Raw genomic sequence first — 27,148 nt, 5'->3', positions numbered from 1 at the left:
TCAGCCCGTGAACGTATTTCTTCTTTTAAAAAGAGGGAAAATAAACACTCCTTTTCACAAAAGCTCTGCATTTATCTTTTATAAAATGACCAACACAAATGAAAATGGCCCAATATTAATTTTAAAATGCAAGAAAAGAGAAATAATGAACTTTTATAATGCAAATACATAAATAAACATTAAGGATATTAACAGGAAAATCACCTATACATTTTCCATTAAGATGTTATTTCTGAGTAGAACACAAATACCCCCCTGCTCAGTTCAAAATATTTTACTTTTAACTCTTATTTTGATTTTTATCACAAAGAAAAACTAAATGAAAAATCCAAGACAGAACAAGGATAATCAAAACATAATATGAGAAACAAAAAAATAAAATACTGGATTAGCAACTCGTTACACTTTATATTATGTGGAGGAGACTAATTTGTTTTGCACTGAAAATGAAAACTTACCTCATGTCAAATGAAGGAATACCAAGTGAAATGGACAAAAATGTCAAGCTTGAGAAAACGACGGATGTGAGGGGCGTGACGACAGATAGAAATAGGGAAGAAAGTTTTATAAACATGCTTTCTTAGTAAAATAGATTTTAAAAGTAGTCTTACCCAGCTACTAAAACGTATTTGCCATCTGCTTGATCCTTTAACCTTTCCAGCAGGGACAAACGTACTTTGGCTTTGCTTTTGCCATAGATTTCAATTTCATCTGCAAGCAATCCTATCTCCTTGGCAAGGACATCCACGGCTTTTGGAGTCTGTGCTTTTGAAATCTCAAGATCACTGTGGGGGAAACACATAAGAGGCGAGAGTCTCCTCAGCTTAGGTGGTCACTGCTAGAGTGAAAAGTCATACGCCGCGCCAAGAATTCAATCAAAGCAATTGCTCTGTGGTCCTCTCTCCCAAACAGTATGAAGTACAAGTGCTAATAATTAATGTGCATGAAAAAATGGTACATTTCTTTAGGGAAGCAACTCTTAAAAACTCAAGAAGATCGCAGAACTCGCCCAGGTACAAAGATAACAGCGATACTACAGGAGAGAACTGTATATTGCTTGTAGAGTACAGTGCTCTCTGTGGGTCATCACCGTCTTCACTAACCAGGAATAGATGGGTCACTGCATAATGCTCTTACTGTTACTAGGCTAGCTGCTTGTGTCTCTTGGCTATTCAAAAATGTGGAAATGCTATTTTGTTTCATCTGTGCCCATACTTTTCCCTCTCTTTTTCCTACGTCGAATCCAAAATCACATTTCAAAAGATTTTATTAATCGCATAACCGTCAGTAAAAGGACCTAGCACTCGAAGCTCAAGTTCAGACACAGTTAAGTTTAGGAACTCCTGAGTGTCACTGGGCAAATTGTTTATTCTATTTTCCTCGCAAGATGAGAACACCACTGTTCAGCTTATAGGAGTGCTATGAAATTGGCAGGTGCGGCGCTTCTCAGAGGAGTCTTTTGGGGCTCCTGAGCTCAGCTACTTGTTTTAATGGGGGTTCAGGCCATCCATCTGCTGGACTGAGCACCTGTTTGAGAGGAAGACGTAGCAGGCACAAGACAGAGCTGGGGACAGCAGGTCATCAGGGTTGACACTTGGGGAGACAGCAGTGCCCTGCCTCACGCTGGGGCCCTTTTTTGGGGGCCCCGTAGTCTCCACTGGCAGGCGGCCCCCTGCTCTGATTTTTCTTTCTCTCGCTCCTGCTGATCCTCGACTTGAGGCCCTCACGCTGCTCTGTGTTCTCCTCCACGACCCCACGGAAGTCTGACCCTGGGGCACGAGGTAACGGTGAACCCACTTCCAACCCGAACTTCTCTAAAGTGCGCGAAGTACGGCAGCTCAGAGAGGGTCAGTGCAGCTCAGCCCGGATGCAGATGACGGCTGAGCTCTATGCTTCCTTCCCCGGCTACACCTGCATTTTCATTTCCAGTTCTCCCCCTCTTGCTTCACTGCCTGTGCTCCCACTTCATTTTGCCTTCCTGTCTACACCTGTTTTCTCTTTCTCTCCTCCCCAAGTCTCCTAAATGGAAACGCCGACTCTAAGAAAACCTCCAAAGTTTTCTCCTCACTAGCTAAAGAGTGACAGTGATATCGTTCTGATTTTTGAGGAATTTATAAACTACTCAGCCTGTCTTTCTCCCCCCCGCCCATACCTCAGAAGTCAAATTTGGTTCAGCAAATAAAACATTTCTTCCCCCAAGTGGAATTTATTTAGATTTATGCAAAGACTTTGGTACACAATTTGGCAGAGTCCACCTCATTTTTTTTTCGCTCTCTGTAAGTAGAACGTACTCATTTACTTTTAAAAATTAAAGTCTTTTAACAACGTAAGTAACTTAAGATATTTGATGAAACAGATTACACAACAAGAGGGGTGACATTACAAAACACACATTCCCTAGAATTTATGTATTAATGAACACAGAAGGGGACTATGATGTTCAGTCTATTTCAGGGGTGAAAACATAGCCAGGTGGGTAGAATGGAACCATGAGTGTTCAGCTGTGGCATAAGGAAACGGATCAAATCTAAAAAGCAAGTTGTTATCAAATGAAAAATTCATCAATTCCTGGAGGTTTTATCTACTGATGATGTGTTGTTTTCAGTGCATTGTTTTCCAATGGCATTTGTGCATGCCTGGACGAAGAGGGTGGGGCCAATTCACTGGAGTGGGGGGCAGCCAGAGGGACCCACGATGAGGCTAGAAAATGCATTTCTCTGGCCCTAATAGCATGTTTTAAAAAATTTTATTTTATTATGTTAATCACCATACACTACATCATCAGTTTTTGATGTAGTGTTCCACGATTCATTGTTTGCATATAACACCCAGTGCTCCATTCAAGACGTGCCCTCTTTAATACCCATCACCAGGCTAACCCATCCCCCCACTCCCCTCCCCTCTAAAACCCTCAGTTTGCCTCTGGCTCTGATATCTTATCTAATGAATTATTCCTGCAGTATATATTTCCAAATTTATGCAGAGAATATATAGCTTGCACTTCATTAAATGCTACTCTGAAGAAAATATCCATCTGGAATATCACAGCATACCCTGTCAGATATTAGATATTACTATGTTCTGAGGAAAGCTAAACTCACTTCCCACATAGAATGGGGTTTGGTTTGGCTGGTCATATGCCCCCATATGCCCCCACTACGTGGCTGTGAAGACCAAGCTGACAGATGAGTTGGGCATTTCTAACACTGGAAAGCATATTCCAAACATCATATTACTGTATTTTGTCAAATAGAAGACAGCATTATGTTATAGACCACTAAGAAGAAAAAACAATGCCATTTAATGCAGGATACATCAACAGTAAGGGACATCCTGACTTCAGAAATGAAAGAAATATACACCCTAGAACTGACAGAATATGGTACACATGTTCATTACTATTTAATCTTTAGGGCTTAAACAATAGAATAAATAGTGCAGCAATGTGATTAGAGAAAATTATCCACCATCAAAGCCATAATACCATGAAGTGTGCCCCCACCCAATGGGTAACTTTGGATATCTGAGGCCCTTTGGTGCCCTGATGTCACGACAAACAATTCTGGCGGATACCTTGGCACGGGGGAGAGAGGCTGGAGTTTCAAGCAGTGAAGTCTCCACCTTGCATGCTGCTGTTCGCGTAGCCATCTCCTTCCACTGCTGACCATGTTCTTCAAGGGACAGAAAGGAAAGCATGTTATCCAAGTAAAGGCTGACAGGGTATGTATCTAAACTATGAAGATACTGTTCAGGGATGTTATGTCATGAAAAGGATTAGAGTTGCAAAATAACCCAAGTGAGTATCAGGAACACTTTTGTTCACATGTAATTAGCGTTGTAGGTTTGTCTTAAAAAGGAAAATGTGAGACATAGGTACTTTTAAAATAGGTTAAGTGTTCACTAAAGTCGTCAAGTACTAGAATAAAAGTGGGTTCTCCATCTCAGAAGAGAAAAAATAAGGGAAATGTGAGAATGCATGAATGATCAGCTTGGATGCCCAGCTTCCAAACTCTGCAACACCATTTCAAGTATGATCCTTTTACAGTTGATGTAATAGAACAAGAGCACTGAATTGTTAAATGGTGATACACAAAGAGAGCCAGAGAAATAAAATTTGGCTTAGGTTGAAATGCGACACAGTCCTTACAGAAAGGTATCATATCCCATTTGGAAGTAACAAGTTTTATTTATTTTTATTTTTTTAAAGGGGGGGGTCAGTTTATTTATTTCTTTATTTTTAGTGAGCGCCATGCCCATCGTGGGGCTTGAACTCACGGCCCTGAGATCAAGAGTCGCATGCTCTACCGAATGAGCCAGCCAGACGCCCCTGGAAGTGAGAAGTTTTCATCGTATATACCATGTCCGTAAGAAAGAAACTAAAACGTGCTTTTGCTTAATTCCAGTGTGGCTGGAATTATAGGCTCCGGTTTCTCTCCTGATAGTCAAGGTCACTGCCAGCAGAATGCATAGCTCGCACGGTGGCGAGCTGGAGATCTCGGGCTTTGGGTCATATAGATGGTTGTGGTTTAAAAAGCAGTCCGCAATCTTTAATACTCCTGTCTTTGAAAGGTGAGCCCGATTCCCTTTCCCCTGAATGTGAACTAGATTGGTGGCTCGCTTCTAGCAAAGAGGAAACAGGTAAATGGTGGTGGCTGACTTTGACAGCTAGGTCATAAAACCTACTGCGGCTTCCTCCTTGCCTTCTCCTTTGGATCACTCATTCTGGGGGAGGTTAGCTGCTCCTATCATGAGCAGCTCTACTGAGAAGTCTGCATGGTGAGGGTCTAAGGCATCTTCCCAACAGCCATGTGAGTGAGCCATCTTGGAAGCGGGAGGCTCTGGCCCCAGTAAAGCCTTCTGCTGACCTCCTGATTTCAACTGCATGAGAGACCCTGAGCCAAAACCATACAGCTGAGCTGTTCCCAAATCTCTGATCCACAAACACTGTGAGATAATAAATGTTTATTGTCCTAGGTTGCAAAATTTGAGGGATAATTTATTCCACAGCAATCGATAACTAACAACAGCCCCTGATTTGGGTCCCCGTCCCACACTTGTCATGTCACCAAAGGCCTTATCTACCAAATGGGAATGACATTATCTTTCAGGGCTGTTGTAAGAATTAAATGACATTATGTGTGTAAGGTGCTTAATACTGTGTCTGCTCAACAGAAAACACTTGCAAAATGTTGGCAACTATTCATCAAAGTTCTCAACTCAAAAATTCTCAAAGAGCTGTGTCAAACCAACCTGAATCCGCAGAGCTGCAGCAAGGAGACTGACATCATTCTCTGCAATGAGACCATGAAGATGTACCCCAAGAGAACCATGTCCAAGCTTCCCTAGAAAAAATTTGAGGGGAAAAAACAACAGACTTTCAGGATACTGTCATTTACAACCAGTTGCTCCTAGTAAAAAGCCAGCACACTGAGTGATGTTCTCCTTTTCAGCCAAGGGACTTAGGCTGTCATGCACAGCTCCAGGTGGGTCACCAGTCCCCGGCACAGCCTTGGGGCTCTTGACTGACTTTAGAGTCAAGACTGGGTAAAAATCGTGCTTCTACTTCTAACCGGCGACTGTGACTTTGGGCCTGTTAACTACTGTAAGTAGTTACAACCCCACACAAGTCTGTGAGAATTGAATGTGACACCAAAGTCCTGGGCATCTAACGTCTATGTTTAAATGATTCATATGAAATAAAAGCAGTTTCACTTATGTATATAAAGTATAGGAAGGGGGACTCAAACACAGCATAATCGCAAAGTGCTGTGTGAAAGATCAGGCTGTCTTTGATAACTTTAAAAATCCCCATCATAAAAGTGAAAAGACCAATTTTCCATAGGAACTGAGAGATTGTGTTTTAGGACATTAATTTTAGGGATGACCTGGTTTTCAAACTACAGAGGCATGTGGAAGGATTCTACCCCTTTCTTCAGTTGGCACTTACAGAGGTTATGAAAAGTAAGCACACATGTGAAATGCTTTAGTTTACATCCTCCCTTAGAGAAAAGAAACATTTCTAACAGCAACTTTTTTGAATTAAGAAACTGTTTTCCTCTAGTTTGGACCACGCTATTTTTAAATTATCCATTTTGCTGACAGTCCTTTGCAAGAAAGAGCACAAAACACTTAAGAGTAAGTGTTTTGCGATGTTCCATAGTCAAATGTATTAAGGGTGTTGGAAAATCATATCCCTCCGGTATCATTTCAAGATTAGCAACACTTCACAGTTTTATAAATCATATTTAGGCAAAAGCCAAGAGTCTAGAGAATGAGATTTGTTTTGTTTTGTTTGAACCACTAGAGATCTGATCTAAAGGTCTTGTCCAACCATTATGGAAAAGAAATATGCTTCTCTCATTTTTATCTCTATCTTTAAATGATGAGGAAATAAGAAAAAGCTATATGCCAGGAGCTGGTATCAATTTATCAATGCACATTCCCAGGACAGAATCACAAGTACCCTGCCATCAAAGTGATATGACCATTCTTCCATAGAAACTGAGAAACTGTATTTTACGATATTAATATTAGGGATGACCTGGTTAAAAAGTTCTGAACCCAGAGAACTTGAAGCAATGAAGATGGTAACTCAGTGCATCAGGAATAACATTCTTAACAAATTTCATGGCTAAAGAGAATCTAGAAAGGAAATCATTACCTCACCCCTCTGCCTGTGTACAGGCAGGGCTCCACCCGGAGGCTGTCTACACTCGGCCTGCCAAGGCTGTCTGCACTCAGCCTGCGAGTCCGGCAGGGGTCCCAGGGGTCCCGTCCCAAACCAAATGGGTCTTTTCACTTCCCACTAAACACTCCTCATTAACTTGTGGTTCTTCCAAGCACAGGTCAATGAATCACTTTAAAAGATGGCCTTTCATTTATAATTTTTTCTTGCTAACCAAACTTGCTACAACAAGAAAATTTAAGGCTAACGTGTCATATTGCTTTCCCTGGAAATCAGAACCGTGCTTTCCCTGACAGGAGCTGTTTTGAGACCACCCTGGGAATTTTGCCAGAAATGAAATGGGAGGGACCAACGCAAATTCTTCTTCGGTCTTCCTGCTATCTCTGCTATATGGAAACGTTTCAGCTTTCTGCAGTCTGGCCCAGGGTACCCTTCTTATCACAAAAGTGCTGTATGAACCCATAGATTGAACTCTCAAATATTTTCTCATCCTCTGGGAGAACAAGGAACTCAAAAAAACTTTATGTGAAATTTTGAAAACAGGAAAAGCTAAAAAATTACAAATCAGTACAGATAACACTTTCAAAATCACTGGCCATTAGTTTTAAGTTAAATATATTCATCTTACAGGATAACAGTAAAATGCAGTAAATGAAATCTTAATATAATGTTTGTAATAATGCTCGCAAGGATTGAACTCCTAGCTTAAAACATCTGAATTCCACTATCAAATAACAATGTCTTACTACTTTTTAAACAGAATATAAGGTAAGAATCTTCCAAAAAAGAAATATAATTAAAATATTAGTATCAACTTATATAAACAGCCCTTTTGAAATCACTGATACCGAAGTAGGAAGGAATGAACACATAGCTGTATATTCTAAACAGCTTGAGACTTTTTTAAAAAGTCAGAACATTAAATGTGTTATACTGAGAACTAGTTAAAATTTGAAATGAAACCCGGCAATAACATCTAAGTCCAAATCTTCCAGAATTTCCTGGAAAAAAAAGGTAAGGGAAACAGGTAATAGATATAACAGATTTTAGAATAATTGGAGTTCAAAATTTATAAGCAAATACCCTTAGTTTATTCCAAGTGCACGAAGAGAACAACCATATTACATGCGTGTCTAAGGTCTCTAACCTTCTTACATTCTCAGAAACTCACTGGGAAGAGTCCTTCCCTGGGCTTGATTTTCAAATACAGACTTAACATTTTGCTAATATGAAGTCTACAGCTATTCTGTATGCTAGAGGTGTGAGGACAATGAAGTGGAGGGAGGGGGGAGGAGAGCCACTGGGTGGCAGATCCTAAGAAAGAGGTGCTGTGAGGCAAAGTTCATTTATTCCTCTCAAGAGCCTTGTTCCCACCTTACCCACAAGGAAACTGAAGATCAGAGAGCTTAAGTTATTTGCTTAAAGTCACACAGCTTGTAAATACGATGCAATTAAGAGAAAACCAAAACCAAAACCAAAACCTCCCTCTTCTCTTTGAGTAAGATCAATCTGACCTAAATTCCATGCTTTTCCCACTACATTAATTATACTACCTCCCTTTGGGACCATAAGAGAGAAAGCTGGAGGCCTCCCAGGATCCCCCAGATCATTAGCATGAACCCCGAGATGCACCCCACACTAAATACACCTATGCTCACTTAAAATGATGCTGTCAAATACTCTGACCCACAAATTGCTGTTTTGATACTCTTCTCTGGGCCCAAGACTTAAGACCAGCTTCTCCTTTGTCCCATTTGGCACATCAGGAAATAAGTTTTTTTTTCTAAAGATTTTATTCATTTATTTGACAGAGAGAGACACAGCGAGAGAGGGAACACAAGCAGGGGGAGTGGGAGAGGGAGAAGCAGGCTTCCCACTGAGCAGGGAGCCCGATGCGGGGCTCCATCCCAGGACCCTGGGATCATGACCTGAGCCGAAGGCAGACGCCTGACGACTGAGCCACCCAGGCACCCCAGGAAATAAGTCTTAATATTAAGAGTGTGAAATGGTCTTGCTTAGGATGAATTCTGCTCTTTAGCAAGCAGAGCATTACAAAATCACAGCTTCTGTGATTTGAAACTTAATAATAAAATATTATTCTTATAGCTAGAAAACTGAACATTAACATATCCCTCTTCAGTTAGTTATTTTTACTTGGTAAGGATTTATTACCTAATCATTAAGTCATTCACTTTCTCAACTCACTTCCAATAGATCAGATTTTCCCTTTGGCATCTCACAGATTTTCATATGCCAGAGTAAAGCACCATAGTATCATTCAGTGCTATTTGGGGAAGATACATGTCCCTCTTTTAAATCTAAACATTAGACTCATGCCACAGAAGAGTGAACAGATCCAACAAGGTAGGTGTAATTGTTTTCTGAGCACTGCTTCTGGGATATCAGCCACCTGAAAAACCTCTCCTGGATTAGGTATTCAATAAAATGCCTCTATAGAATTACCTCATTATAAATCACCGCATCCCATCTATTTTTATGGCGGGGGCGGGGGGCGGGAATCCCTGTACCATTAAGATGAGTGTGAAAATTTCATTATAAACCCTGCCTTTACCCAATCACCAGTTTATTAAGAATTCTTTTGAAATAAAAGCACCTTTCCTTTTAATAATGCTTTAAAAAGTCTCTTTGTTTAAGATGGCAAGGTTATGCAAAAAAGAAGGGAGAAAAGCCTTTCTTCAATCTATTTAGAGATCAAATTTTCATACTAATCAAACTTGTTAAAATTAAAACTGACTGGGGTACCCGGCTGGCTCAGTCCGTATAGTGTGGGACTTTTGATCTCACAGTTGTAAATTCAAGCCCCATGTTGGGTTTAGAGATTACTCAAAACTAAAATCTTGAAAAAAAAGGGGGGGGGGGGGGAATCTCTATAAAAAAAAAAAAATAAATAAAATTAAAACTGACTATCAGGAAATATCGTGCTCTTATGAATAATGCTGACTGTAAAATGTTCATTTTTAATCTATTTCATCAGTAGAGCATTTTTCATCTTTCTCTTTGCCTCTCAGCCCTATTTTTGAGGAGACAAGTTCAAGGAGATGTCTCTATATTTGCAACTAACTTAAAACTGCAATCACAGTACAATTCTGAGTCCAAGTTTATTCATTCATTCAACACTCAGTATTAACTGAGCATGTACTCTGTGTCACGTACTATTTTGGGCATTAGGCATTCAAAAATCAAGAAGAAAACTACTAGTACGGGACCAGACACATTTAAAATAAACTAACCATAGTCAGTCTACATAATTGTTCTGTCAAAATATAATGCCTTGGTCTTTTTTGTTCCCCTAGAAGGATCACTGCATTGAAATCGAATGTTTTTATGAATGCCTTTAAAAAACTAAAGGTCCTCAAAACAAATGTATTAAAATAAGGCAGTTTCACTAAAAAAATTTTGTCACCTTCATATATTGAAGCATAGGGCTCAAAGGGATTCCAAAAAGTAGCTTCTCCCACCAGCCAGGGTTATGCCAAAATTGTCCTAAATATATAAACTCTAATTTAAAAAAACAGCAAGTAAATATAACAGCAAAGAAGCGTTCATTTAAAAGAACATAAAGTCAGAACTGGCTTTCCTAATCTAAATTCTAAGCAGAGGAGCAAATCTGCCATGCCCATCATTTATGGGTTAGGCACTGGTTTTTTCAGGAGGGAAAAGAAAGTTATACCCCAAAACTACATATACTTCAAAGAGGTCATTCAGTGCAAGCCTTCTATTTGCTAAAAGGAGCAATGAATCCTATATTCACATTATATTATACCTCTAATTCCTTCATTCATCTGTGTGCTCTTCATCCAAGAGCCAACTACCTGAGCATTCTGGGAAATTCCTGAGCATCATCCCTTGCATCCTCCAATCCACCCCACCCCCTGCAGCCCCAGAGGGTTTTTAATCTGATTGGTTAATTATGGGAGGCGGGACATTTCCTAGAGGGGTGGGTCCATTATTTTTCTTTTTGAAGAAACAGTTATTATATGAATTTCAGTAACATTTATAATCACATTGTTTTCTTTTCCTTCTATTACATTCCAATCAAATTAAGTTTAGTGCATTTTTGGTGGAAAAATGTAAAATAGTTATCTCAAGGTGACTGGATCAAAGTTTTACATACACACACACAATCTGATACTATTCTCTCTTTCACTCTCCTATAGAGCAGTCTAGGTTTCAAGATCTAGAACCCCAGTGTGGTCCTGGCAGAAGTGGAAGAGGGGCGAGGCCTCCACCCACTTTGGCTCCACTTCTGACCATCTTTGGGGAAAAATGCCGCACACCACGCCAGCTCAGCAGAGTCCTCTCCAATGCTGAAATCTGAAGGCTGCAGGTAATGGGGAGGGAGGGTCTCTTGCACACATGTTACTCAGGGACTTGTAAAGGTGGGCTAGGTACAGTGGAAAGCTTTCTGAGCCTCAAGAGTGTCTTTCAGTGAGTGAGAAAAGGGCATCCCTCTGGGCCCGCTCTACTGGCCCCTCGCCTGAGCGCCCTGCTGTGGGCACGGCCTGAGCTCCTTTGAAGGTGGGTCTCGTGTGGTCCCAGGCACTCCTGGATCCCTTGGTGAAATACCATCCTCAGACCACCTCTGTTTCTTTCTTTTCTTTTTTTTAAAGATTTTATTTATTTGACAGAGAGAGAGAGAGGGCACAAGCAGGGGGAGTGGCAGGCAGAGGGAGAAGTAGGCTCCCTGCTGAGCAAGAAGCCCGATGTGGGGCTCGATCCCAGGACCCTGGGATCATGGCCTGAGCCGAAGGCAGCCGCTTAACCGACTGAGCCACCCAGGTGCCCCCACCTCTGCTTCTGATGGTGACTTTCACACTGCTCTGAGGTAACTCTGGGGCTCCAGGGAAGTTTCTGAGGAGGCAATCGGGGAGACGCAGAAGGGCTGGTCTCCGTTCCCATCCCTTCCAGCAACTGTTTTCATCTGCTTGACATGTGGAAATTCACCTAAGGTTTCTTTGGGAAAACAGATTCTGCTTCGTTGTGTGAGACTGAAAACCACTATTTCTAGTGTACCTCACACATGGACAAATTATCTACTTCAGGTCACAGGTGACTGGACTGCTCAACGTGAGAGGCCAACAGGGGCACGTCTGCATGTGGGCGCAGGAGGTGGCTACTGTGGTTGGCATCTTGGCTTCTCTTTGCCTGACAATATGGTTTCAATATCAGGTAACCCAAAAGGTAGGCACATCAACATTCTGAGTTTCCTGTCCTGTGCACGGATGTTGACGATGACCAACCTTTCAGGGATGTCCTCTCTTCTGAATAAGGTTCACGTTTCTCATAACAATCTCACCTCCTTTCTTCAGCAGCCCAACACCAATTTTAAGACATTTACCCACCTGATAGGAAGTCATTGGAACAGTTGAGAACTGTAGTTCCTGGTTGTATCCAAGAAAGGGGAATCTCTTCTGGCTTGGGAGAGCCCAAGACCACAATATCAGCCTCAAGAAGCTAGAAAGAAAAAGAAGAACACCACACACGTTTTAATCTGTGGCAGGGACACGTGACTAGCGATCCGTGTCAACTAGCTTCCGATGCAGTAGATGACCATCCAGAGGTTGGTGCCACACGGATGACATGGACAGACTCACATCACTGACTTTTTTTTTTTTTTAAAGATTTTATTTATTTATTTGAGACAGAGAGAATGAGATAGAGAGAGCATGAGAGGGGGGAGGGTCAGAGGGAGAAGCAGACTCCCCGCCGAGCAGGAAAGCCCGATGCGGGACTCGATCCCGGGACTCCAGGATCATGACCGGAGCCGAAGGCAGTCGCTCAACCAACTGAGCCACCCAGGCGCCCACATCACTGACTTTCTAATGCAGCACAAATCAGCACAGGGCGTGACTATCACATCCCAGAAAGAAAAGGAAAAGGAGCAGTCAGTTCAGGGCCTCCACCGTGGGCAGTTATCGCCATCCACACGTCTTCACCACTAACTGCAGTATCAAGAAAAAGGATGGGGCCACGAAAACTGCACAGATGGAAGCAGGAGACTGAAAGGTGTATGGGGTGGGTGGCATCTGGATTCATGCAGCAGCTCAGGAGGAAGACGGGGGGGGTTGGAGGGGAGCCACTCTAAGATCTGGCCAGTTTGGCGCAGGGTCGGGGGGGGGGCGGGGGGCGGCGCTGCTGGCTTGTTCAACTACACAATCCAAATTAGGCCCATATGGAACTTTTACTGGATCTATGGGAGGATTTTCAAGAGCTCAAGAAAGAATCTCATTTTCCTGGAGGCTCTGCTTAGTCTCTTGTCAAACTGCTCGTTTTTGTTTTTTTGTTTTTTCGAGGAAAAGAATGCAACTATTAGCACAAAACACATTCATCACAACCGTCCTGTCCAATTTTGATAACAGTGCTGGAGGAACATGTCTGGTAGGAAGGTAACATTTAGAAGAGATTGGCTCTGACCTCAACCAAAGAATGGCCACCTGTCCCCATACCATCCCAACTAAGCAACCGACGATCACAAACTGGATCCATACGTGAAGAGCCAGAAAAGTAAAGGAGGAATCTGAGACTCCGTGGGGGAAAAGAGCTATGACTGCCCTTGTCAGCTATGTGGGTTGGTGCTACTACACCCATTTAATAGACAAGGAAACTGAGGCTCAGAGAGTGTAAGCACCTCTCTGGTAAGTCCTGTTTCCCCTAGAGGAGCCAGTCTTAGAACACTCAATCAGGGGAGAAAGAGACAGCTGCCCGGCCTCCACTCTCCCACAATGCTTTCCTTCCCCCATTGCTTTTTCCATACACTTCAGTGCCCTGCAACTGATTGCAGATTCTTTAGAATCAGACAAAGGAGTGGCAGACAAAACATGAAAACAGCCCCACTGCCGTGACCACCACCCAACCACCCCATCAGTGAACGTGCTCCACGTGCCCTCAACCGTTCTTAGCTTGGACAGGCTGATCGCTGAAGAGCCCAGGGAAGCACCAGGTGAGCAACTCAACCTAAGAGTCTGTAACACAGTCTGGGCAAGAGGCTGCATCAGCTAACGTCTCTTAGAAATCTCGGAACAAGAGATGGCAGCGAGGCAAAGCAAATCCATGACGGTCCTACCTGGATTATGAAGAAAAAAACGCCAGGATCTAGAAAAGCTCCAAGTGTCCTGATAGAGGAACATGGTAACAATTGGCTTCTTTCTTTCTTTCTTTCTTTTTAAAGATTTTATTTATTTATTAGAGAGCGAGTGAGAGAGAAACAGCATGAGAAGGGGGAGGGTCAGAGGGAGAAGCAGGCTCCCCGCTGGGCCGGAAGCCCGATGTGGGACTCGATCCCAGGACTCCAGGCTCATGACCTGAGCCGAAGGCAGTCGCTTAACCAACTGAGCCACCCAGGCGCCCGGCATGGCTTTTTTTCAAAGAGCCGATGAAGCCAACCTTTAAAGTTAACATCCCGGGAACACTGATCAGTTTGATCACGCCAACAGGGAAAAGGGAATTAACATTTGCTGGGTCCCACTAATGAGCCAAACAGTGCTCACTGCTTTTCTCTATCGTACTTCATTAAGGCCCAGGAAGAACACACTGAAATGGTGTCACAGTAAATCAACTGCACTAATCACATTAAAAAGAAGAGAAGTCCCTACCAAAACAACCATCTTTTTTTTTATGCTGTGGGACCACAACACTATGAAACAGAATTCAGAAGTTTACCGCTAACATCACCAGCACCCTGGTGCAGTTCATGTCACACGTTCTCCACAGACAGATGTGAAAAGCAGCGAGATTTTTGGGTGATGTCGTATTTAGGGGCGAAAAGTGTTCTTAAGGAAAGAGGATTTCAAACATCTGAATAAAAACATGTACTTCTTCATGTACTGATACTGCAGATCCTCAACCACAGTTTAAGCCTCAAGAGAAACTCTGTGTTTAACTCTTGTTGGAAATGATCAGCAGATAAGAAACGCCATGGTGCTACATTTTCACGCACAATAGCAGCAAAAACAGAACATGTTAAAACTTCTATAAAGAGGAAGTTAATATGTACAAGACTGAAACATTCATTTTGGAAAAAGCCAAGGATCAGAGGTTCACACAAGTCCCCTAAGAACACTTAGTTTCCTACACGTGGTGCCTTTGATACAACCTGTTCTTTTCATTACCTATAAATCTCAGGATCTCATTCCGACTCCGCAACTCTGTGTTTAAACACAACCCCAAAGTGGGCTGTGCTAATAAGCAACTGGAGGACAGTTGATCCCACAGAGAAAAGACAAAAGTCTCCGCCATTAGCAATGATCACATTGGAGATGCTAATTCTTTCTGGAGAGGAAAACTGCTAGATGCTTAAATCAATAAGTAACTCAACTGAGGAGCAAGGAAGATTTTAATGAGCTAAAATTCAAGGAGAATTATCGTCTCGCTGGCTGTTTCTACTTTCCTCCTCCCAAATGGGAAAGACCCTGGCCAAAGCCTGGCTTGAAACTCTACCTCGTAACAAAATATTGCTTTTCTCTGCTGAGGCTTGAGTAGAAGCAGCTTACAGAGCACCGCCCACTCCCCAGGCAGAAGACCAAATGTTAAAACAATAGCAAGACACAGAAATGCTGACGTTTAATGTGGGGCATGTGGGAGTAACGTATAGTTCAGATATCATGAAAACTATCTTTCTCTACGTCATTGATTTTTAAGAGCGGGGGGCAAGCATCAGAAAATGGACAGAGGGAGATGGAGGACAGATGTGATTTCAAGATCATAAGGAACATCATGGTTTTGTATTTAGCAAAAAAAAAAAAGCAACTTAAAATTCAAATTACAGGAAGTACAGCCCCCCCACCCCACTTGACTAGAAGACAGAATTTATCTTTTGCTATCAATGTGTTTTAAAAGGGCACATATGGGCAGGGGCGCCTGGGTGGCTCAGTCGTTAAGCGTCTGCCTTCGGCTCAGGTCATGATCCAGGGTCCTGGGATCGAGCCCTGCATCGGGCTCCCTGCTCCGCGGGAAGCCTGCTTCTCCCTCTCCCACTCCCCTTGCTTGTGCTCCCTCTCTCACTCTCTCTCTCTGTCAAATAAATAAAATCTTTCAAAAAAAAAAAAGAAAGAAAGGGTGGGCACATATGGGAATCTCAGGTATGAGATATACATATATACTAAAAGCTGGGATGAGTAAAAAAAACCAAGGTCGAGAGAGAGGTTTTGATGAATCGTGATTATATTACCCGAGACCTATACAACCTGTTTCTATATTCTTCAGAAGTTATCAACACAGTTCAGAAAAGAGTTCCAGAAAAATAAACCAATGGGTCCTTTCTCCAGGAAAGCTGTGCTTCTAAAATTATAGTAACTTAAAGAGAATAAAAAAGGTCCAGAATTCCGTAGTGAACAGCCTCAGCGGCCACCCCTCAGACCCTCAAGGGCTACTTGGGGGCAGACACTGAGGTCGCTGAGGAGCTGAAGAAAAGACATCCCTGCTTACAAGATTTTAGAACTAGGATCTTCTAGATGGAGGGGTGGAGGGGGGCATAGGACAAACCACTGGGAGAGGGAAAGAAATGATTAAGCGCCCCATTTCTAGTCATTTTGCCCACACGGACATCGGCGTTCTTGATCCGTCTCTGCACACGAGCTGGGGCATCACACTAAGTACAGAGAGGGGTCTTGAGGGAAGGGTACCCTGAGCTTGTTCTTCCACTTTTTGTTTTTAAAGAAATTTCTTTGATTCAAACCATTTTTTAAATTCCTAGAATAAGCCAATTTGATCATGACATATTATCCTTTTAACATATTCTCTGGGTTTGGTTTTCTAATATTTTGCTCTGATTTGTGTGTCTGTTAAAAGAACGACTAATTTTCTTGTTATATTTTTGTATCGGGGTTATGCTGGCCTCATAAAATGAGTTACAAATAAATGTTCTCTACTCCTTGGGAAAAAAAAGAAAAGATTCATTTGACTGGTGGGAGAGGCAGGGGAGAGAACCTCAAGCAGACTCCGCACTGAGTGTGCAGACTGATGCGGGGCTCGATCCCACAACCTGTGAGATCATGACCAGTGCTGAAACCAAGAGTCCGATGCTTAACGGACTGAGCCACCCAGGCGCCCCTCATTCTTCCATTTTCAATGAACTGGGACACACTGTCGTCTGGGTGAGCCCGGCCACGTGACTTTACAGATCACATCTTCCACAGCAGATTCCTCATGGTGCTTTGCAACAACAAGGAGAGTCTGTGAAGTCTTACAGGGCACAGAGGCTCCTTGACGATCTCATGGCAAAGTCCTAAAAAGAGGGCGCCTGGGTGGCTCAGTCGGTGAAGCGACTGCCTTCGGCTCAGGTCATGATCCTGGAGTCCCTGGATCGAGTCCCGCATCGGGCTCCCTGCTCGGCAGGGAGTCTGCTTATCCTTCTGACCCTCCTCCCTCTCATGCTCTCTGTCTCTCATTCTCTCTCTCTCAAATAAATAAATAAAATCTTTAAAAAAAAAAAAAAAAAGTCCTAAAAAGAGTTAGGTTCTTCTTCTTCTTTTTTTTTTAGGAACACAGATATTTAACGAAATCCACAAACAGAAAACAAAGGTTTTTTTTTTCCTAACCCATCCCCCCATTGCCCCCTTTTTTAAGTTTTAATGGAATGTCACTTTTCTTTCTGTAAGTGCCAAATTCCCAAATGTGCTGACCTTTTCTTGCTGACTGACAAGTATCTGTTAGACTGGGCTACTCTGGTTGCCCTCAGGCCACCAGACGTGTTTTAGGAAGAAGGTTACTCTGGAAGCTGGACTGAGAATGGGTTGGAGGGAGTGGGAGGGAAACATGCAAGAGGAGGAGACATTTGGTGGGAAGCTGGATGCAGGGGTTTGGAACTCAGGATGGCCAGGGAGGAGGGGAGGTAGGCTGGGACTCGTCAGCAGACAGATGGAGTTAGACTCAGAACCTTGGAGATCTGAGAGAAACGGATAGAATGGGAAGGAAAGGGGCCTAAGTCACCCCTGGGAGAACTCAGATTCCAGGAAAGAGAAGAGAAGCAAATGGTGACTCTGGTGTGGCCCCGTAGGAAGTGTGGTGTAGTCAGACAGGTGAAGGGGAAAGGGCACAGTAGACAGGTTTGAATGACACCCAATGGCCAAACTAAAAGCAACAAAACCCATTTTTGGCAATTAGGAATCTATGTGTGACTTTCCTGTAGAAATGGGCATTCGCACCTGTGCCTGGCAAATCCCTGCCATTGGAGTCAAGTGTGTTCCCTGCAGATGGAGACTTCATTCAGGCCGAGTGTCTCATGAGCAGAGTCCCTGTTTATTCATGCGTTATTTTAACTTAGGACGTCTAACTTTTTATTTGAATTAACTGAACCTCTACCATAGGATTACGGCTTTGTACCTATGGATCGATATCCACGCTTTACCGAAATATTAAGCATGCTATCAAATAGAAATATTAAAATAACTGATTGTGTAAGTACTCTGATATAAGAACACCAACCCATTTTCACTCAGATACTGTAATACTTTGGCAAGATGAGAGAACGACGATTTCAGCAAAAGGTATTCCCTTACCCTCTTCCCCGCACACCAAGTGATCTCATCCTGGGAGAATTCTTTTCCTTTCATAAATTGCGTGTGCGTCTTTTTTCCACTCTCCTCTGCGATCAGAACAGATCATTGGCTTTTCTTTTTTTTAAGATTTTATTTATTTACCTGAGACAGAGAGAGAGCATGAGAAGCAGGAGTAGCAGAAGCAAGCTCCCCGCTGAGCAGGGAGCCCGACTCGGGGCTCAATCCCAGGACCCTGGGATCATGACCTGAGCCCAAGGCAGACGCTTCACTGACTGAGCCACCCAGGCACCCAGATCATTGGCTTTTATTTTATTTTATTTTTTTAAAAAAAGATTTTATTTATTTGACAGAGAGAGACACAGCAAGAGAGGGAACACAAGCAGGGGGAGTGGGAGAGGGAGAAGCAGGCTTCCCGCTGTGCAGGGAGCCCGATGTGGGGCTCGATCCCAGAATTCTGGGATCATGACCTGAGACGAAGGCAGACGCCCAACGACTGAGCCACCCAGGCGCCCCGATCATTGGCTTTTAAAATGAAGACCTATCTTGTGCTTATTTCATAAATCAGAATGACTACAAGCCAAATGGACAGCTAGGGATTATGATTACAGCACTCATTTACCAACATTTTCCCCCAAAGGATAATAAATGACCTTCCTTTTTCTACATGTTCCTAAGTTCACCTCTTACTTCACCATTCGACATACTTAACTGCTCCGTATTTGAGAAGAATACCAAAGAGATTCAGCTGTGTCCAGAATGATAGAAAAGATAGTTACTCCATCTTCAGGGGCGCCTGCTGCTGACGTGGGTTATAACACACGAGAGAAGGCAAACACAACCTCACATCTGGTAATGGGTATTCTTTGATTCATCAAAAATAATTCCCTTCCTCCCACTCCAGGGAGAAAATTAAAAAGGATGGCTAAGAGACACAGAGAGAAAGAAGAGAGTCTGTGGGTGGTGAGAGAGAATCTGGTATGACAAAGACTCAGAACCACATGGCACAAAAATGAGGAAAAGGCCCAAGTTACAGTTCTCAAAGCAGCACTTGGCCAGCCAGGCCTCACAGAGGCAGGACGATCTACCTTTATTTTGTTAACCCCGAACCTCAATAGCTGCAGCCTGGTGGAGTTAATGCAAGGTGAGGCAGCTGTGGGAAATTGAACTTTGCATTTCCCAACACGCTCGCATTTTCCAATTCTGAACCTTGGATTACACGTCGGGCCGTTTTTGCATTCCACTTCCTCCGAGTCACTCTCCGGCCTCAGTCACCTCCTCTGCAAAGTGAAGAAGTTGCACTCGATGGAAGGGGACTGAGGTGCAGTGGGAAGAATGCTCTGGGGTTACAAGACCTCGGTTCAAGTGCAGGCTCCGCTGCTTCTCATGGGTGACTAGGCTCGCCACACTTCATTTGCATGTGTAACATTAATGAGGTGATAGAGGAAAAAAGCTTTGAGAAGGAAATCTTTACCCAAACGTAAGGTGCTTTACTGTTGTGGATTACGTTTAATACCTACCCATTAAAGTATTCTAATTCCTTAAATTAGATTTTAATTCCTTAAACATCATTTACACTGGGGAAAAAGGGGTGAAAGGTGGAGCCAGGCTCTGCCAATGGGCAGAAGGGCCAATAGGGATAACACTAGGTGCGCTGGAGGGGATGTCACCGGCCTGTTCGCCACAGGACATAGGGAGGGAGCCCGTCTTTTGTGCAGTATACACCTCAAACTATGTACGACTAACAGGTGTGTCACCATACGTGGTCCCCTGGAGGGCATGCCCGTCAGTTCCAGCAGGTTCTCTCACAAATTCTCTTCTCACCAGTGCTAGATATAATCAGCCTGATTTGGGGACTTTTAAAAAAGTCCCATTCACCTCCTTATCTGCTGTTCTTAAGTAATGCAATGATCAGAGAGTGGCAAGAGTGAAAAGAATGGGAGGTGACATCCAAAGGCATTTTCAGTCCAGGAACATGGACAAATCTGTCAAAGAACGCTCAGGGCCCTACATGACTCAGGTCACTTAGTCACACGTTACTGAATAACCTTGGTATTTGCTTGGCACAAGATCCGTGGTGCCCCGAGACCCGGGGCAGTCTCCTTGCCACCTGTAACCGGTGCAGGTGGGGGGCGAAGAGAGACCCCTGTCGAGGCGCCATCCTGCGCGCCCCCACATGTGACCAGCGTGCCCCCACACACCCTCTCAATAGGGTGGACACCCTCCCTGGAGGGCTGGTGACAAGTCCAAGGCCTCAGGGAGGGAACAGTACTGAGTCTACTTCGGCTTCCTCTCTTAAAAGGATGTCTGTGGGGTGATAAACTGTTGGAATAAAACAAGAGTGAACTCAACGCAAGTCTAACGTCTTGGGCCTTGGTCTCTCCGACGTTTCACATCTGAGCTGTCAGGTGCTTTCGGGTGTAAAAGATAAGACTGTAAAGGTACTTTTAAAGACTGGGTTTTGTGATTGTCTGGAATGAGAGCTGACTCAGGACAGTGGCTAAAAATTCAGGCTGTAATGCCACCTCCATTATTTTAAAATTAGATTTGGAAAGTCTCTTTACTTCTGAGTCTCAGTTTCCTCCTCTGTGCGATGGGGAGAATGAGGGTCTTGCCGAACAGGAAATCTGGGCAGAATCAAGGACACAACATGAGCAAAGCGCTGAGCCTGGTTCACAGGACTCACTGACTCAATTAATGTGAGGTACCGTTCCTGCCATTATAATAAGGCCACTGGTTTGTGGCCTCTTCTTGTGAAAAAGAGTGATTATGCTCACCAGAAACCTTGAAGGCCAGAAGACCTGTGGGGTGACATATTTAAAGTGCTGAAGAAAAAATATCTGTCAACTGAAAATTCTCCATCCAGCAAAAAGGTACTTCAAAAACAAGGGAGAGATTAGTATATTTGCATATTAACAAAAGCTAAAGGACTACATTATCACTAGACCTGCCCTACCAGGAAATGCAAAAAGGAGCCCTCCGGGTAGAAATGGCAAGTCACTTAACATTAACTCCAAGCCTTATGAAGACATAAAGATCTCCAGAAAAACCAGTATTATTGTATTTTGGGTTTGTAACTATACGTTTTCTTCCCACAGCATTTAAAAGGCAAATGCATTAAAAATTAAAATATATTAAAAAAAAAACCCAATCATGTAAACTCACTAATCTCATCCAGTTTAAAAGCTGGAATTTTTTCCCCAATCTTTGGAAAAAAGATTATTATTTTTTCAAGATTTCATATGTACCATACAAGTCTATTTAGAATTTTCCAATTCACTTTTAAAAGCCTTCTATAAGCCACGCTATGTAGTGAATTTAAACTGGAAATGATTTTGTAATCACTTAGCTTTGCTCAAAAAAAAAAGACACCCTTTGATCCTTCAAATGGGAAAGACTTGTATTTTTCCCTTCTTGTGTTAGTACTAGTTTTGAGGGTCTCTGTGCTCAGAAGGAGGAGAAATGAGATCCTCTGAGAAAAACAAAATAAAACGGTTCTCTTATTTCTGGGTTATTTCTTCTACACACAGCTGGGACTGACCCGATTTGTCACAGCTGGAGGCCATTTCACCCCGTCCTCCAGCCGTGTCTAACCACAAATTCAGAAGAGGCTCTCCTGCTAGCAGTGTGAGTAAGGGGGTGTGCACGCCGGGCCCCAAGGAATCTGTGAGCCTCTCTTCCCTGGAGAGGGGCACCACTCCACTTCATAAATACTAAATGCAGAACATTCTCTCACCTTAAACTGCTTTTGGCATCAGGGTGAACTCATCAAGGTGAGGCAGAGAGAAGCCAGTTCTCACTGGGCGGGGCTCTGTCCAGTCCCCGCCTGGGGAGACCTTCTACTCCAGGGGCCTGGGAAGATAAGTGTGGGGCCTGTGTTCTGATGGTGGAAGGAACCCTACCCAAAAACATCATACTTCGTGCTTTTGCTTACTGACAGCCCATGATCCTCCATTGCATGCAGCTAATTTGGACAAATGCCCAGACATTCTTCCCCTCCCCCACGTATAAATGCGTAACTTCTAGCAAACCCAGAAGTGAAGCTCAGAAACAAAGCAGGAAACTTATTCTTAATTTTCAGTGACACACTCAGATGGGCATAAAGCGGTAAAGTTGAAAATTACAGAAGTCTATTTTCCACAAAACTCTGAAAAGGCAAATCTCAATTCTTCATGCTTAGGCTCCATGGAGATTTTATGCATAATCAGAATCCGTTTCTATTCAACTAACTCCATGTAAACATCCCTCAACATTGTAGGAAGGAATATATTCCCATAAGAAGTAATTAATAAACAAGGAACCCCCACCAGACTGGACTTGAAGTAGAGTGGCTTCTGAGGGACACAGAGCTTGCGGGAAGGAAGAGGTCCACATTACTTAAAGTTGGTAATACTGGTGCGGGGGCGGGGGGAGTGATAAAGGCCAAAGCTGGGCACCCACTCTCCCAGACACTCTCCCTTAGTCTTGCTTTGGTTTCATCCTTTCCACCTCCAGATGTTGCAAGGCCCTCCCACAGCGACTCCTTCTGCCAGCCATACATTGGAAGCATGTCTACTGGGCTTCCAGTGAGGGACCCAGGTCCCGCTATTTTATTAGCTTATCTCCTTATGATTTCATTGACCCACTGACTTTTCCACATTGTGAAACTGGCCAGTGTCTCTCCTGACTCACCATTAATAGCAGCCAAGCTATTAATGTGGATGTTCGTAGGTGCCAAGTTTTGTGCTAAGCACACTTGTACGACTGAACCCCCCCGCAGCAGCCCTATGAGGGGGGCAGGAGTATGATCCCCACTCTACACATGAAGAGACAAGGTTCAGAAAAGTTAAGTGACAGCTAAGGCTTGAACCCAGAGCTGTTTGTCACCAAAGCCTACGTCCTACCGCTTACCGAGAACACAAACGTGTCTGACCCCGAATGCTCCCAGGCAGTTCCTACTGGTCACAGTCGGCCGTGACTGTCTACACGTCATCCCAAACTTGAGAGCCTACATGTAGTGTAGGAGGTGGTAGGCAGGTCTCTAATGTTACATGGTCACCTCCTGATCCCGAAACCTTTCATGATGGAAATCCCCAACCAGACAGCCAACAGGGGGAGCTTGCTTCACGTCAGGTACAAATCAGCCTGTAAGAAATACTTTGCAAAGATGATTCCCTTCGACCTAATAGCCATAATCCTTTGTTTTCCCTTTTCTTTCCCCAACACTTAGCACTGCTGATAAGGAGAATCTAAATGTACTATAATCTTACATTGCACTATTCGTTGTTGATGAAATGAGAAAACAAGAATCCCAAACTCTTGTTAAACTTCCACGTTCACTGTTTTTCACAGGGAAGGTTTGCTAAGGGCGTGGCAAGCAAGGGTGGACACACACCCTGACCCGGACAGGTGCCCCAGAGTGCCAACCCCGTGCCCTGGTGCTGTTGGTACCACATTACCTGTTACCACTGTAGTCTGCAGAGGTCTGCAGTCTGAATTCTTTGAAACAAGGCCCAGCAGTGGCTTGTGTTTTAGAAATAAAATACAGGAGGAGTGAAAAGTCAAATGTCAGGCAGAAGCATGGAGGCTCGTCTGCAGGGAGGTAGTTGGCTAGTGGAGTGCTAGCTGGTGGCATGAAAAATGGAAAGAATAAGGCTTTGTCTTGCGGTGCGACAAGCAGTAAGTAGGCCAGGTAGAGGGGGGGCCAAATGCCAGAAGCCAAATAAATTTCAAAGACCAGTATGAGGAGCCCTGAACCTGCCTTTCCGTATTTTTGGCTACAAAGATGAAGCAATAAGGAGAAAGGCCACAGTCTCTGAGATTCACGGTGGTGCCACTGTAAGTACCCAGGACTCAGGAAGCAGAATGTGTGTGCAACAAGAACTAGAACTATTCAAGAGAACCTTCCTGGATATTGGAAAACAGGAAAGTTACCCAATTCCTAGATTCTCTAGAGAGTAAAGCCACTAGATCGGTCTCAAAGGTAGGATGAGATTTATCCATCCCAAAGAAGAGTCAAGGTGATTTATTTCCATAATAAAAAAGTACTTTGAAAGATGTCTTTGTTTTACCAAAATACAGATACAACCAGCAAAGTATCTGTGACAGCTGTGAAAACATTCAGTTGCCAATGAAGGTATTTTTCTCTTTTTCACCACAGCTGTTCAGTTGAGAGCAGGGTTTGTTTTCTTCTGCTGCTAAGCTTCCAAAACAAAAATTCTCGCTCTGAATTACAAAGCACAGTCCTTGAATTTTCTTGAATAGGCTGCCACCATGTGGTGACCACTAAAAAGGCACATAGGTTTTGAGCTTAGTTGGGAGACCACGTTTCTGAGCTGTCTTAATGGGAGAGTTACATTGATTAGATCCAGCTGCCGCTCAAATATTACACTTCTCTGTCGTTGAGACACCTGCCTTCCCTGGGCAGGACTACAACTGCTCGCATCTGTTCTCATGGCGCAACATGAGAACATGTATTTTTCGATGCTGTTCTGCAGTTACTTTATTGTCTTTAACACACTTTTAATTTAACTTCACTTCGCATGAAATTTGTAAAAATTCATTGCCATTTTTGGAAATTAAAAGCTTTATTAACTGTTCCAGCCATGAAAATGTAAAAGGATGATAGAATGCACCTGGACACCCAGCCCACTGCCCAGAAAAAAGGCATGACCAATACTAGTAATCCTTTCCACCTACATCCACATCTTTGTCCTGGTAAATGGTTTCCTGATTTGGTTCAAGGACCATACATTTCTTTAGTCTTTTACTTTATATATGTAGCCCTAAAGCATAGATATATATGGTATTGCTTTTAGACCTTAAATAAATGGTGTCACATGCAATATACCCTTTCGCAAATGGTTTTTTTCCAGCAGTACTATATTAAAAGATTCTTTCACATTGATATTTACAGCTCAAGATCTCTTCAACATTGTCTTGTTTTTGCCCTTCTACCTCTGTGTAAATTCTATTTTATTTTATTTTATTTATTTATTTTTTTAAAAGATTTTTATTTATTTATTTGAGACAGAGAGAATGAGAGAGAGAGCACATGAGAGGGGGGAGTGTCAGAGGGAGAAGCAGGCTCCCTGCCGAGCAGAGAGCCCGATGCGGGACTCGATCCAGGGACTCCAGGATCATGACCTGAGCCGAAGGCAGTCGCCTAACCAACTGAGCCACCCAGGCGCCCTCTATTTTATTTTTTAAAGATTTTATTTATTTAACAGAGAGAGAGAGAGAGCACAAGCAGGGGCAGACGCTTAACCGACAGAGCCACCCAGGCACCCCTTCTGTTAAATTTTAGAATCAGTTTGTCAAACTCTCCAAAACAATAAAAGTCAGGACTTTGACTCAAATTTACAGATTGATTTGGGCAGAATCAGTATCTTTAAGATATTGAGTCCTTTTTTTTTTAAACAAGGCCAAGTCTCTTTATTGCAAAGCCACCAACATGCTGCCATGTTCGCTTCTCTTGAAATTGAGTCCTCTTATCCATGAACATGGTATCTCTGTTTTTGAGTCTTCTTAATGACCTTCATCAAAATTACATTTCTTTCAAAAGATCAGAAATAACTTCTGTTAAATATATTCCTAAGGGCCTTATATTCTCATTGCTATTATAAACTCTAATTTAAAAATTAATTTAAAAAAATTAATAAAAAAATTACAGGGAGCCTGGGTGGCACAGTTGGTTGAGCTCAGGTCGAGGTTTCCAGGTTGTGAGATCGAACCCGAGCCCCGAGTCAGGCTCTGTACTCAGTGCAGAGTCTGTTTAGGACTTTCTCTCCCTCTCCCTCTACTACTCACACGTGTGCTCTCTTTCTCTCAAAGAAATAAATCTTTAAAAAATGATTAATCTTTTAACTACGGGTGTGGTGTTTAGAAATGCATTCGGTTTTTGCATGTTGATCTTATATCCAAGAACCCAAGTGAATTCTTACTCATTCTCATATTTTTTTAGATTCTTCTGAGTTTTTTTTTTTTAAAGATTTTATTTATTTATTTGCGAGAGAGAATGAGAGACAGCACGAGAGGGAGGAGGGTCAGAGGGAGAAGCAGACTCCCCGCTGAGCAGGGAGCCCAATGTGGGACTCGATCCCGGGACTCCTGGATCATGACCTGAGCCGAAGGCAGTCGCTTAACCGACTGAGCCACCCAGGCGCCCTAGATTCTTTTGAGTTTTTAATGTAGGTAATGGTATCATCTAGGATTGATGACAATCTGGTGTCTTCCTTTCCAATCATTATAAATTCTCCCTTTCTTCACATTATGGCACTGTCTAGTAATTCCCATACAGAGCTGATTAGGAGTACTGATAACAGGCACCCTTATATCTTTCCAAATTTTAAAAGAAATGTATCTAATATTTCATTATTAAATGAAATACTTGCTCTAACTTTTTATAGATATTTACTGGGTTAAGGAATTCCTTTAATTTCCTAGACTAAGAGGTTTTTTAGGAAAAAAATCATAAAAGATTTTATCAAATGACTTTTCTGTATCTATGATGGTGACAGCATAGTTTTTAATCTGATAATGTTGTGAATTATGTCAGTAGATTTTAATGGAATTTTCTGATATTAAACCATGCTTGCAATCCTATGATGACCCAAACCTGGTGCTGGATTTGGTTTGCTAACATTCTGATAATGATTATTTTATCTATGTTCACAGATGGAATGAGTCTGTAATTGTCCTTAAGCATCCTGTCCTCTGGTTTGGACACTCATAAAATGGGTTAGAAAGTGTTCTTTTTCTATTCTTTGGAGAAAAGATTATGATCTGTTTTTTGATGATGGTAGAACTCCTTTTGTTTGCATGTTTGGTGGGTAGACTGATCCAGTATCTTTAATGTATATAAGTCTAATCAATTTTACTTAGATCCATTTTGTAAGTTACATTTTTTTAGATGTTTTCATTTCATACAAATTTTCAAATTTACCAGTCTAAATAGTTCATAGCCTCCTTT

The 27,148-nt window shown here is 42.8% G+C and overlaps 1 protein-coding gene across 4 annotated transcripts in view; it reads right to left on the bottom strand.

Annotated features, from left to right (window-relative positions):
* The window catches only part of MTHFD1L (methylenetetrahydrofolate dehydrogenase (NADP+ dependent) 1 like), a 185,731-nt gene that overhangs the window by 141,221 nt on the left and 17,362 nt on the right, over window positions 1-27,148 (bottom strand). For all 4 annotated transcript variants that reach the window (XM_034991008.1, XM_034991006.1, XM_034991005.1 and 1 more), the window contains 4 exons: window positions 12,049-12,160; window positions 5,251-5,342; window positions 3,574-3,671; window positions 612-785 (listed from right to left, as the gene is read on the bottom strand). In XM_034991008.1, coding sequence (XP_034846899.1) covers window positions 612-785; window positions 3,574-3,671; window positions 5,251-5,342; window positions 12,049-12,160 — 476 coding nt within the window. The remainder of the gene's footprint in view (window positions 1-611; window positions 786-3,573; window positions 3,672-5,250; window positions 5,343-12,048; window positions 12,161-27,148) is intronic.

This window comes from Mirounga leonina, unplaced genomic scaffold, assembly GCF_011800145.1.
Source record: "Mirounga leonina isolate KUSES-001 unplaced genomic scaffold, KU_Mleo_1.0 Mir_53, whole genome shotgun sequence".
In the NCBI taxonomy this organism is placed as follows: Eukaryota; Metazoa; Chordata; class Mammalia; order Carnivora; family Phocidae; genus Mirounga; species Mirounga leonina.
The sequence above is the reverse complement of the archived record's forward strand: the minus strand, read 5'-3'. Positions and strand labels throughout refer to the sequence as shown.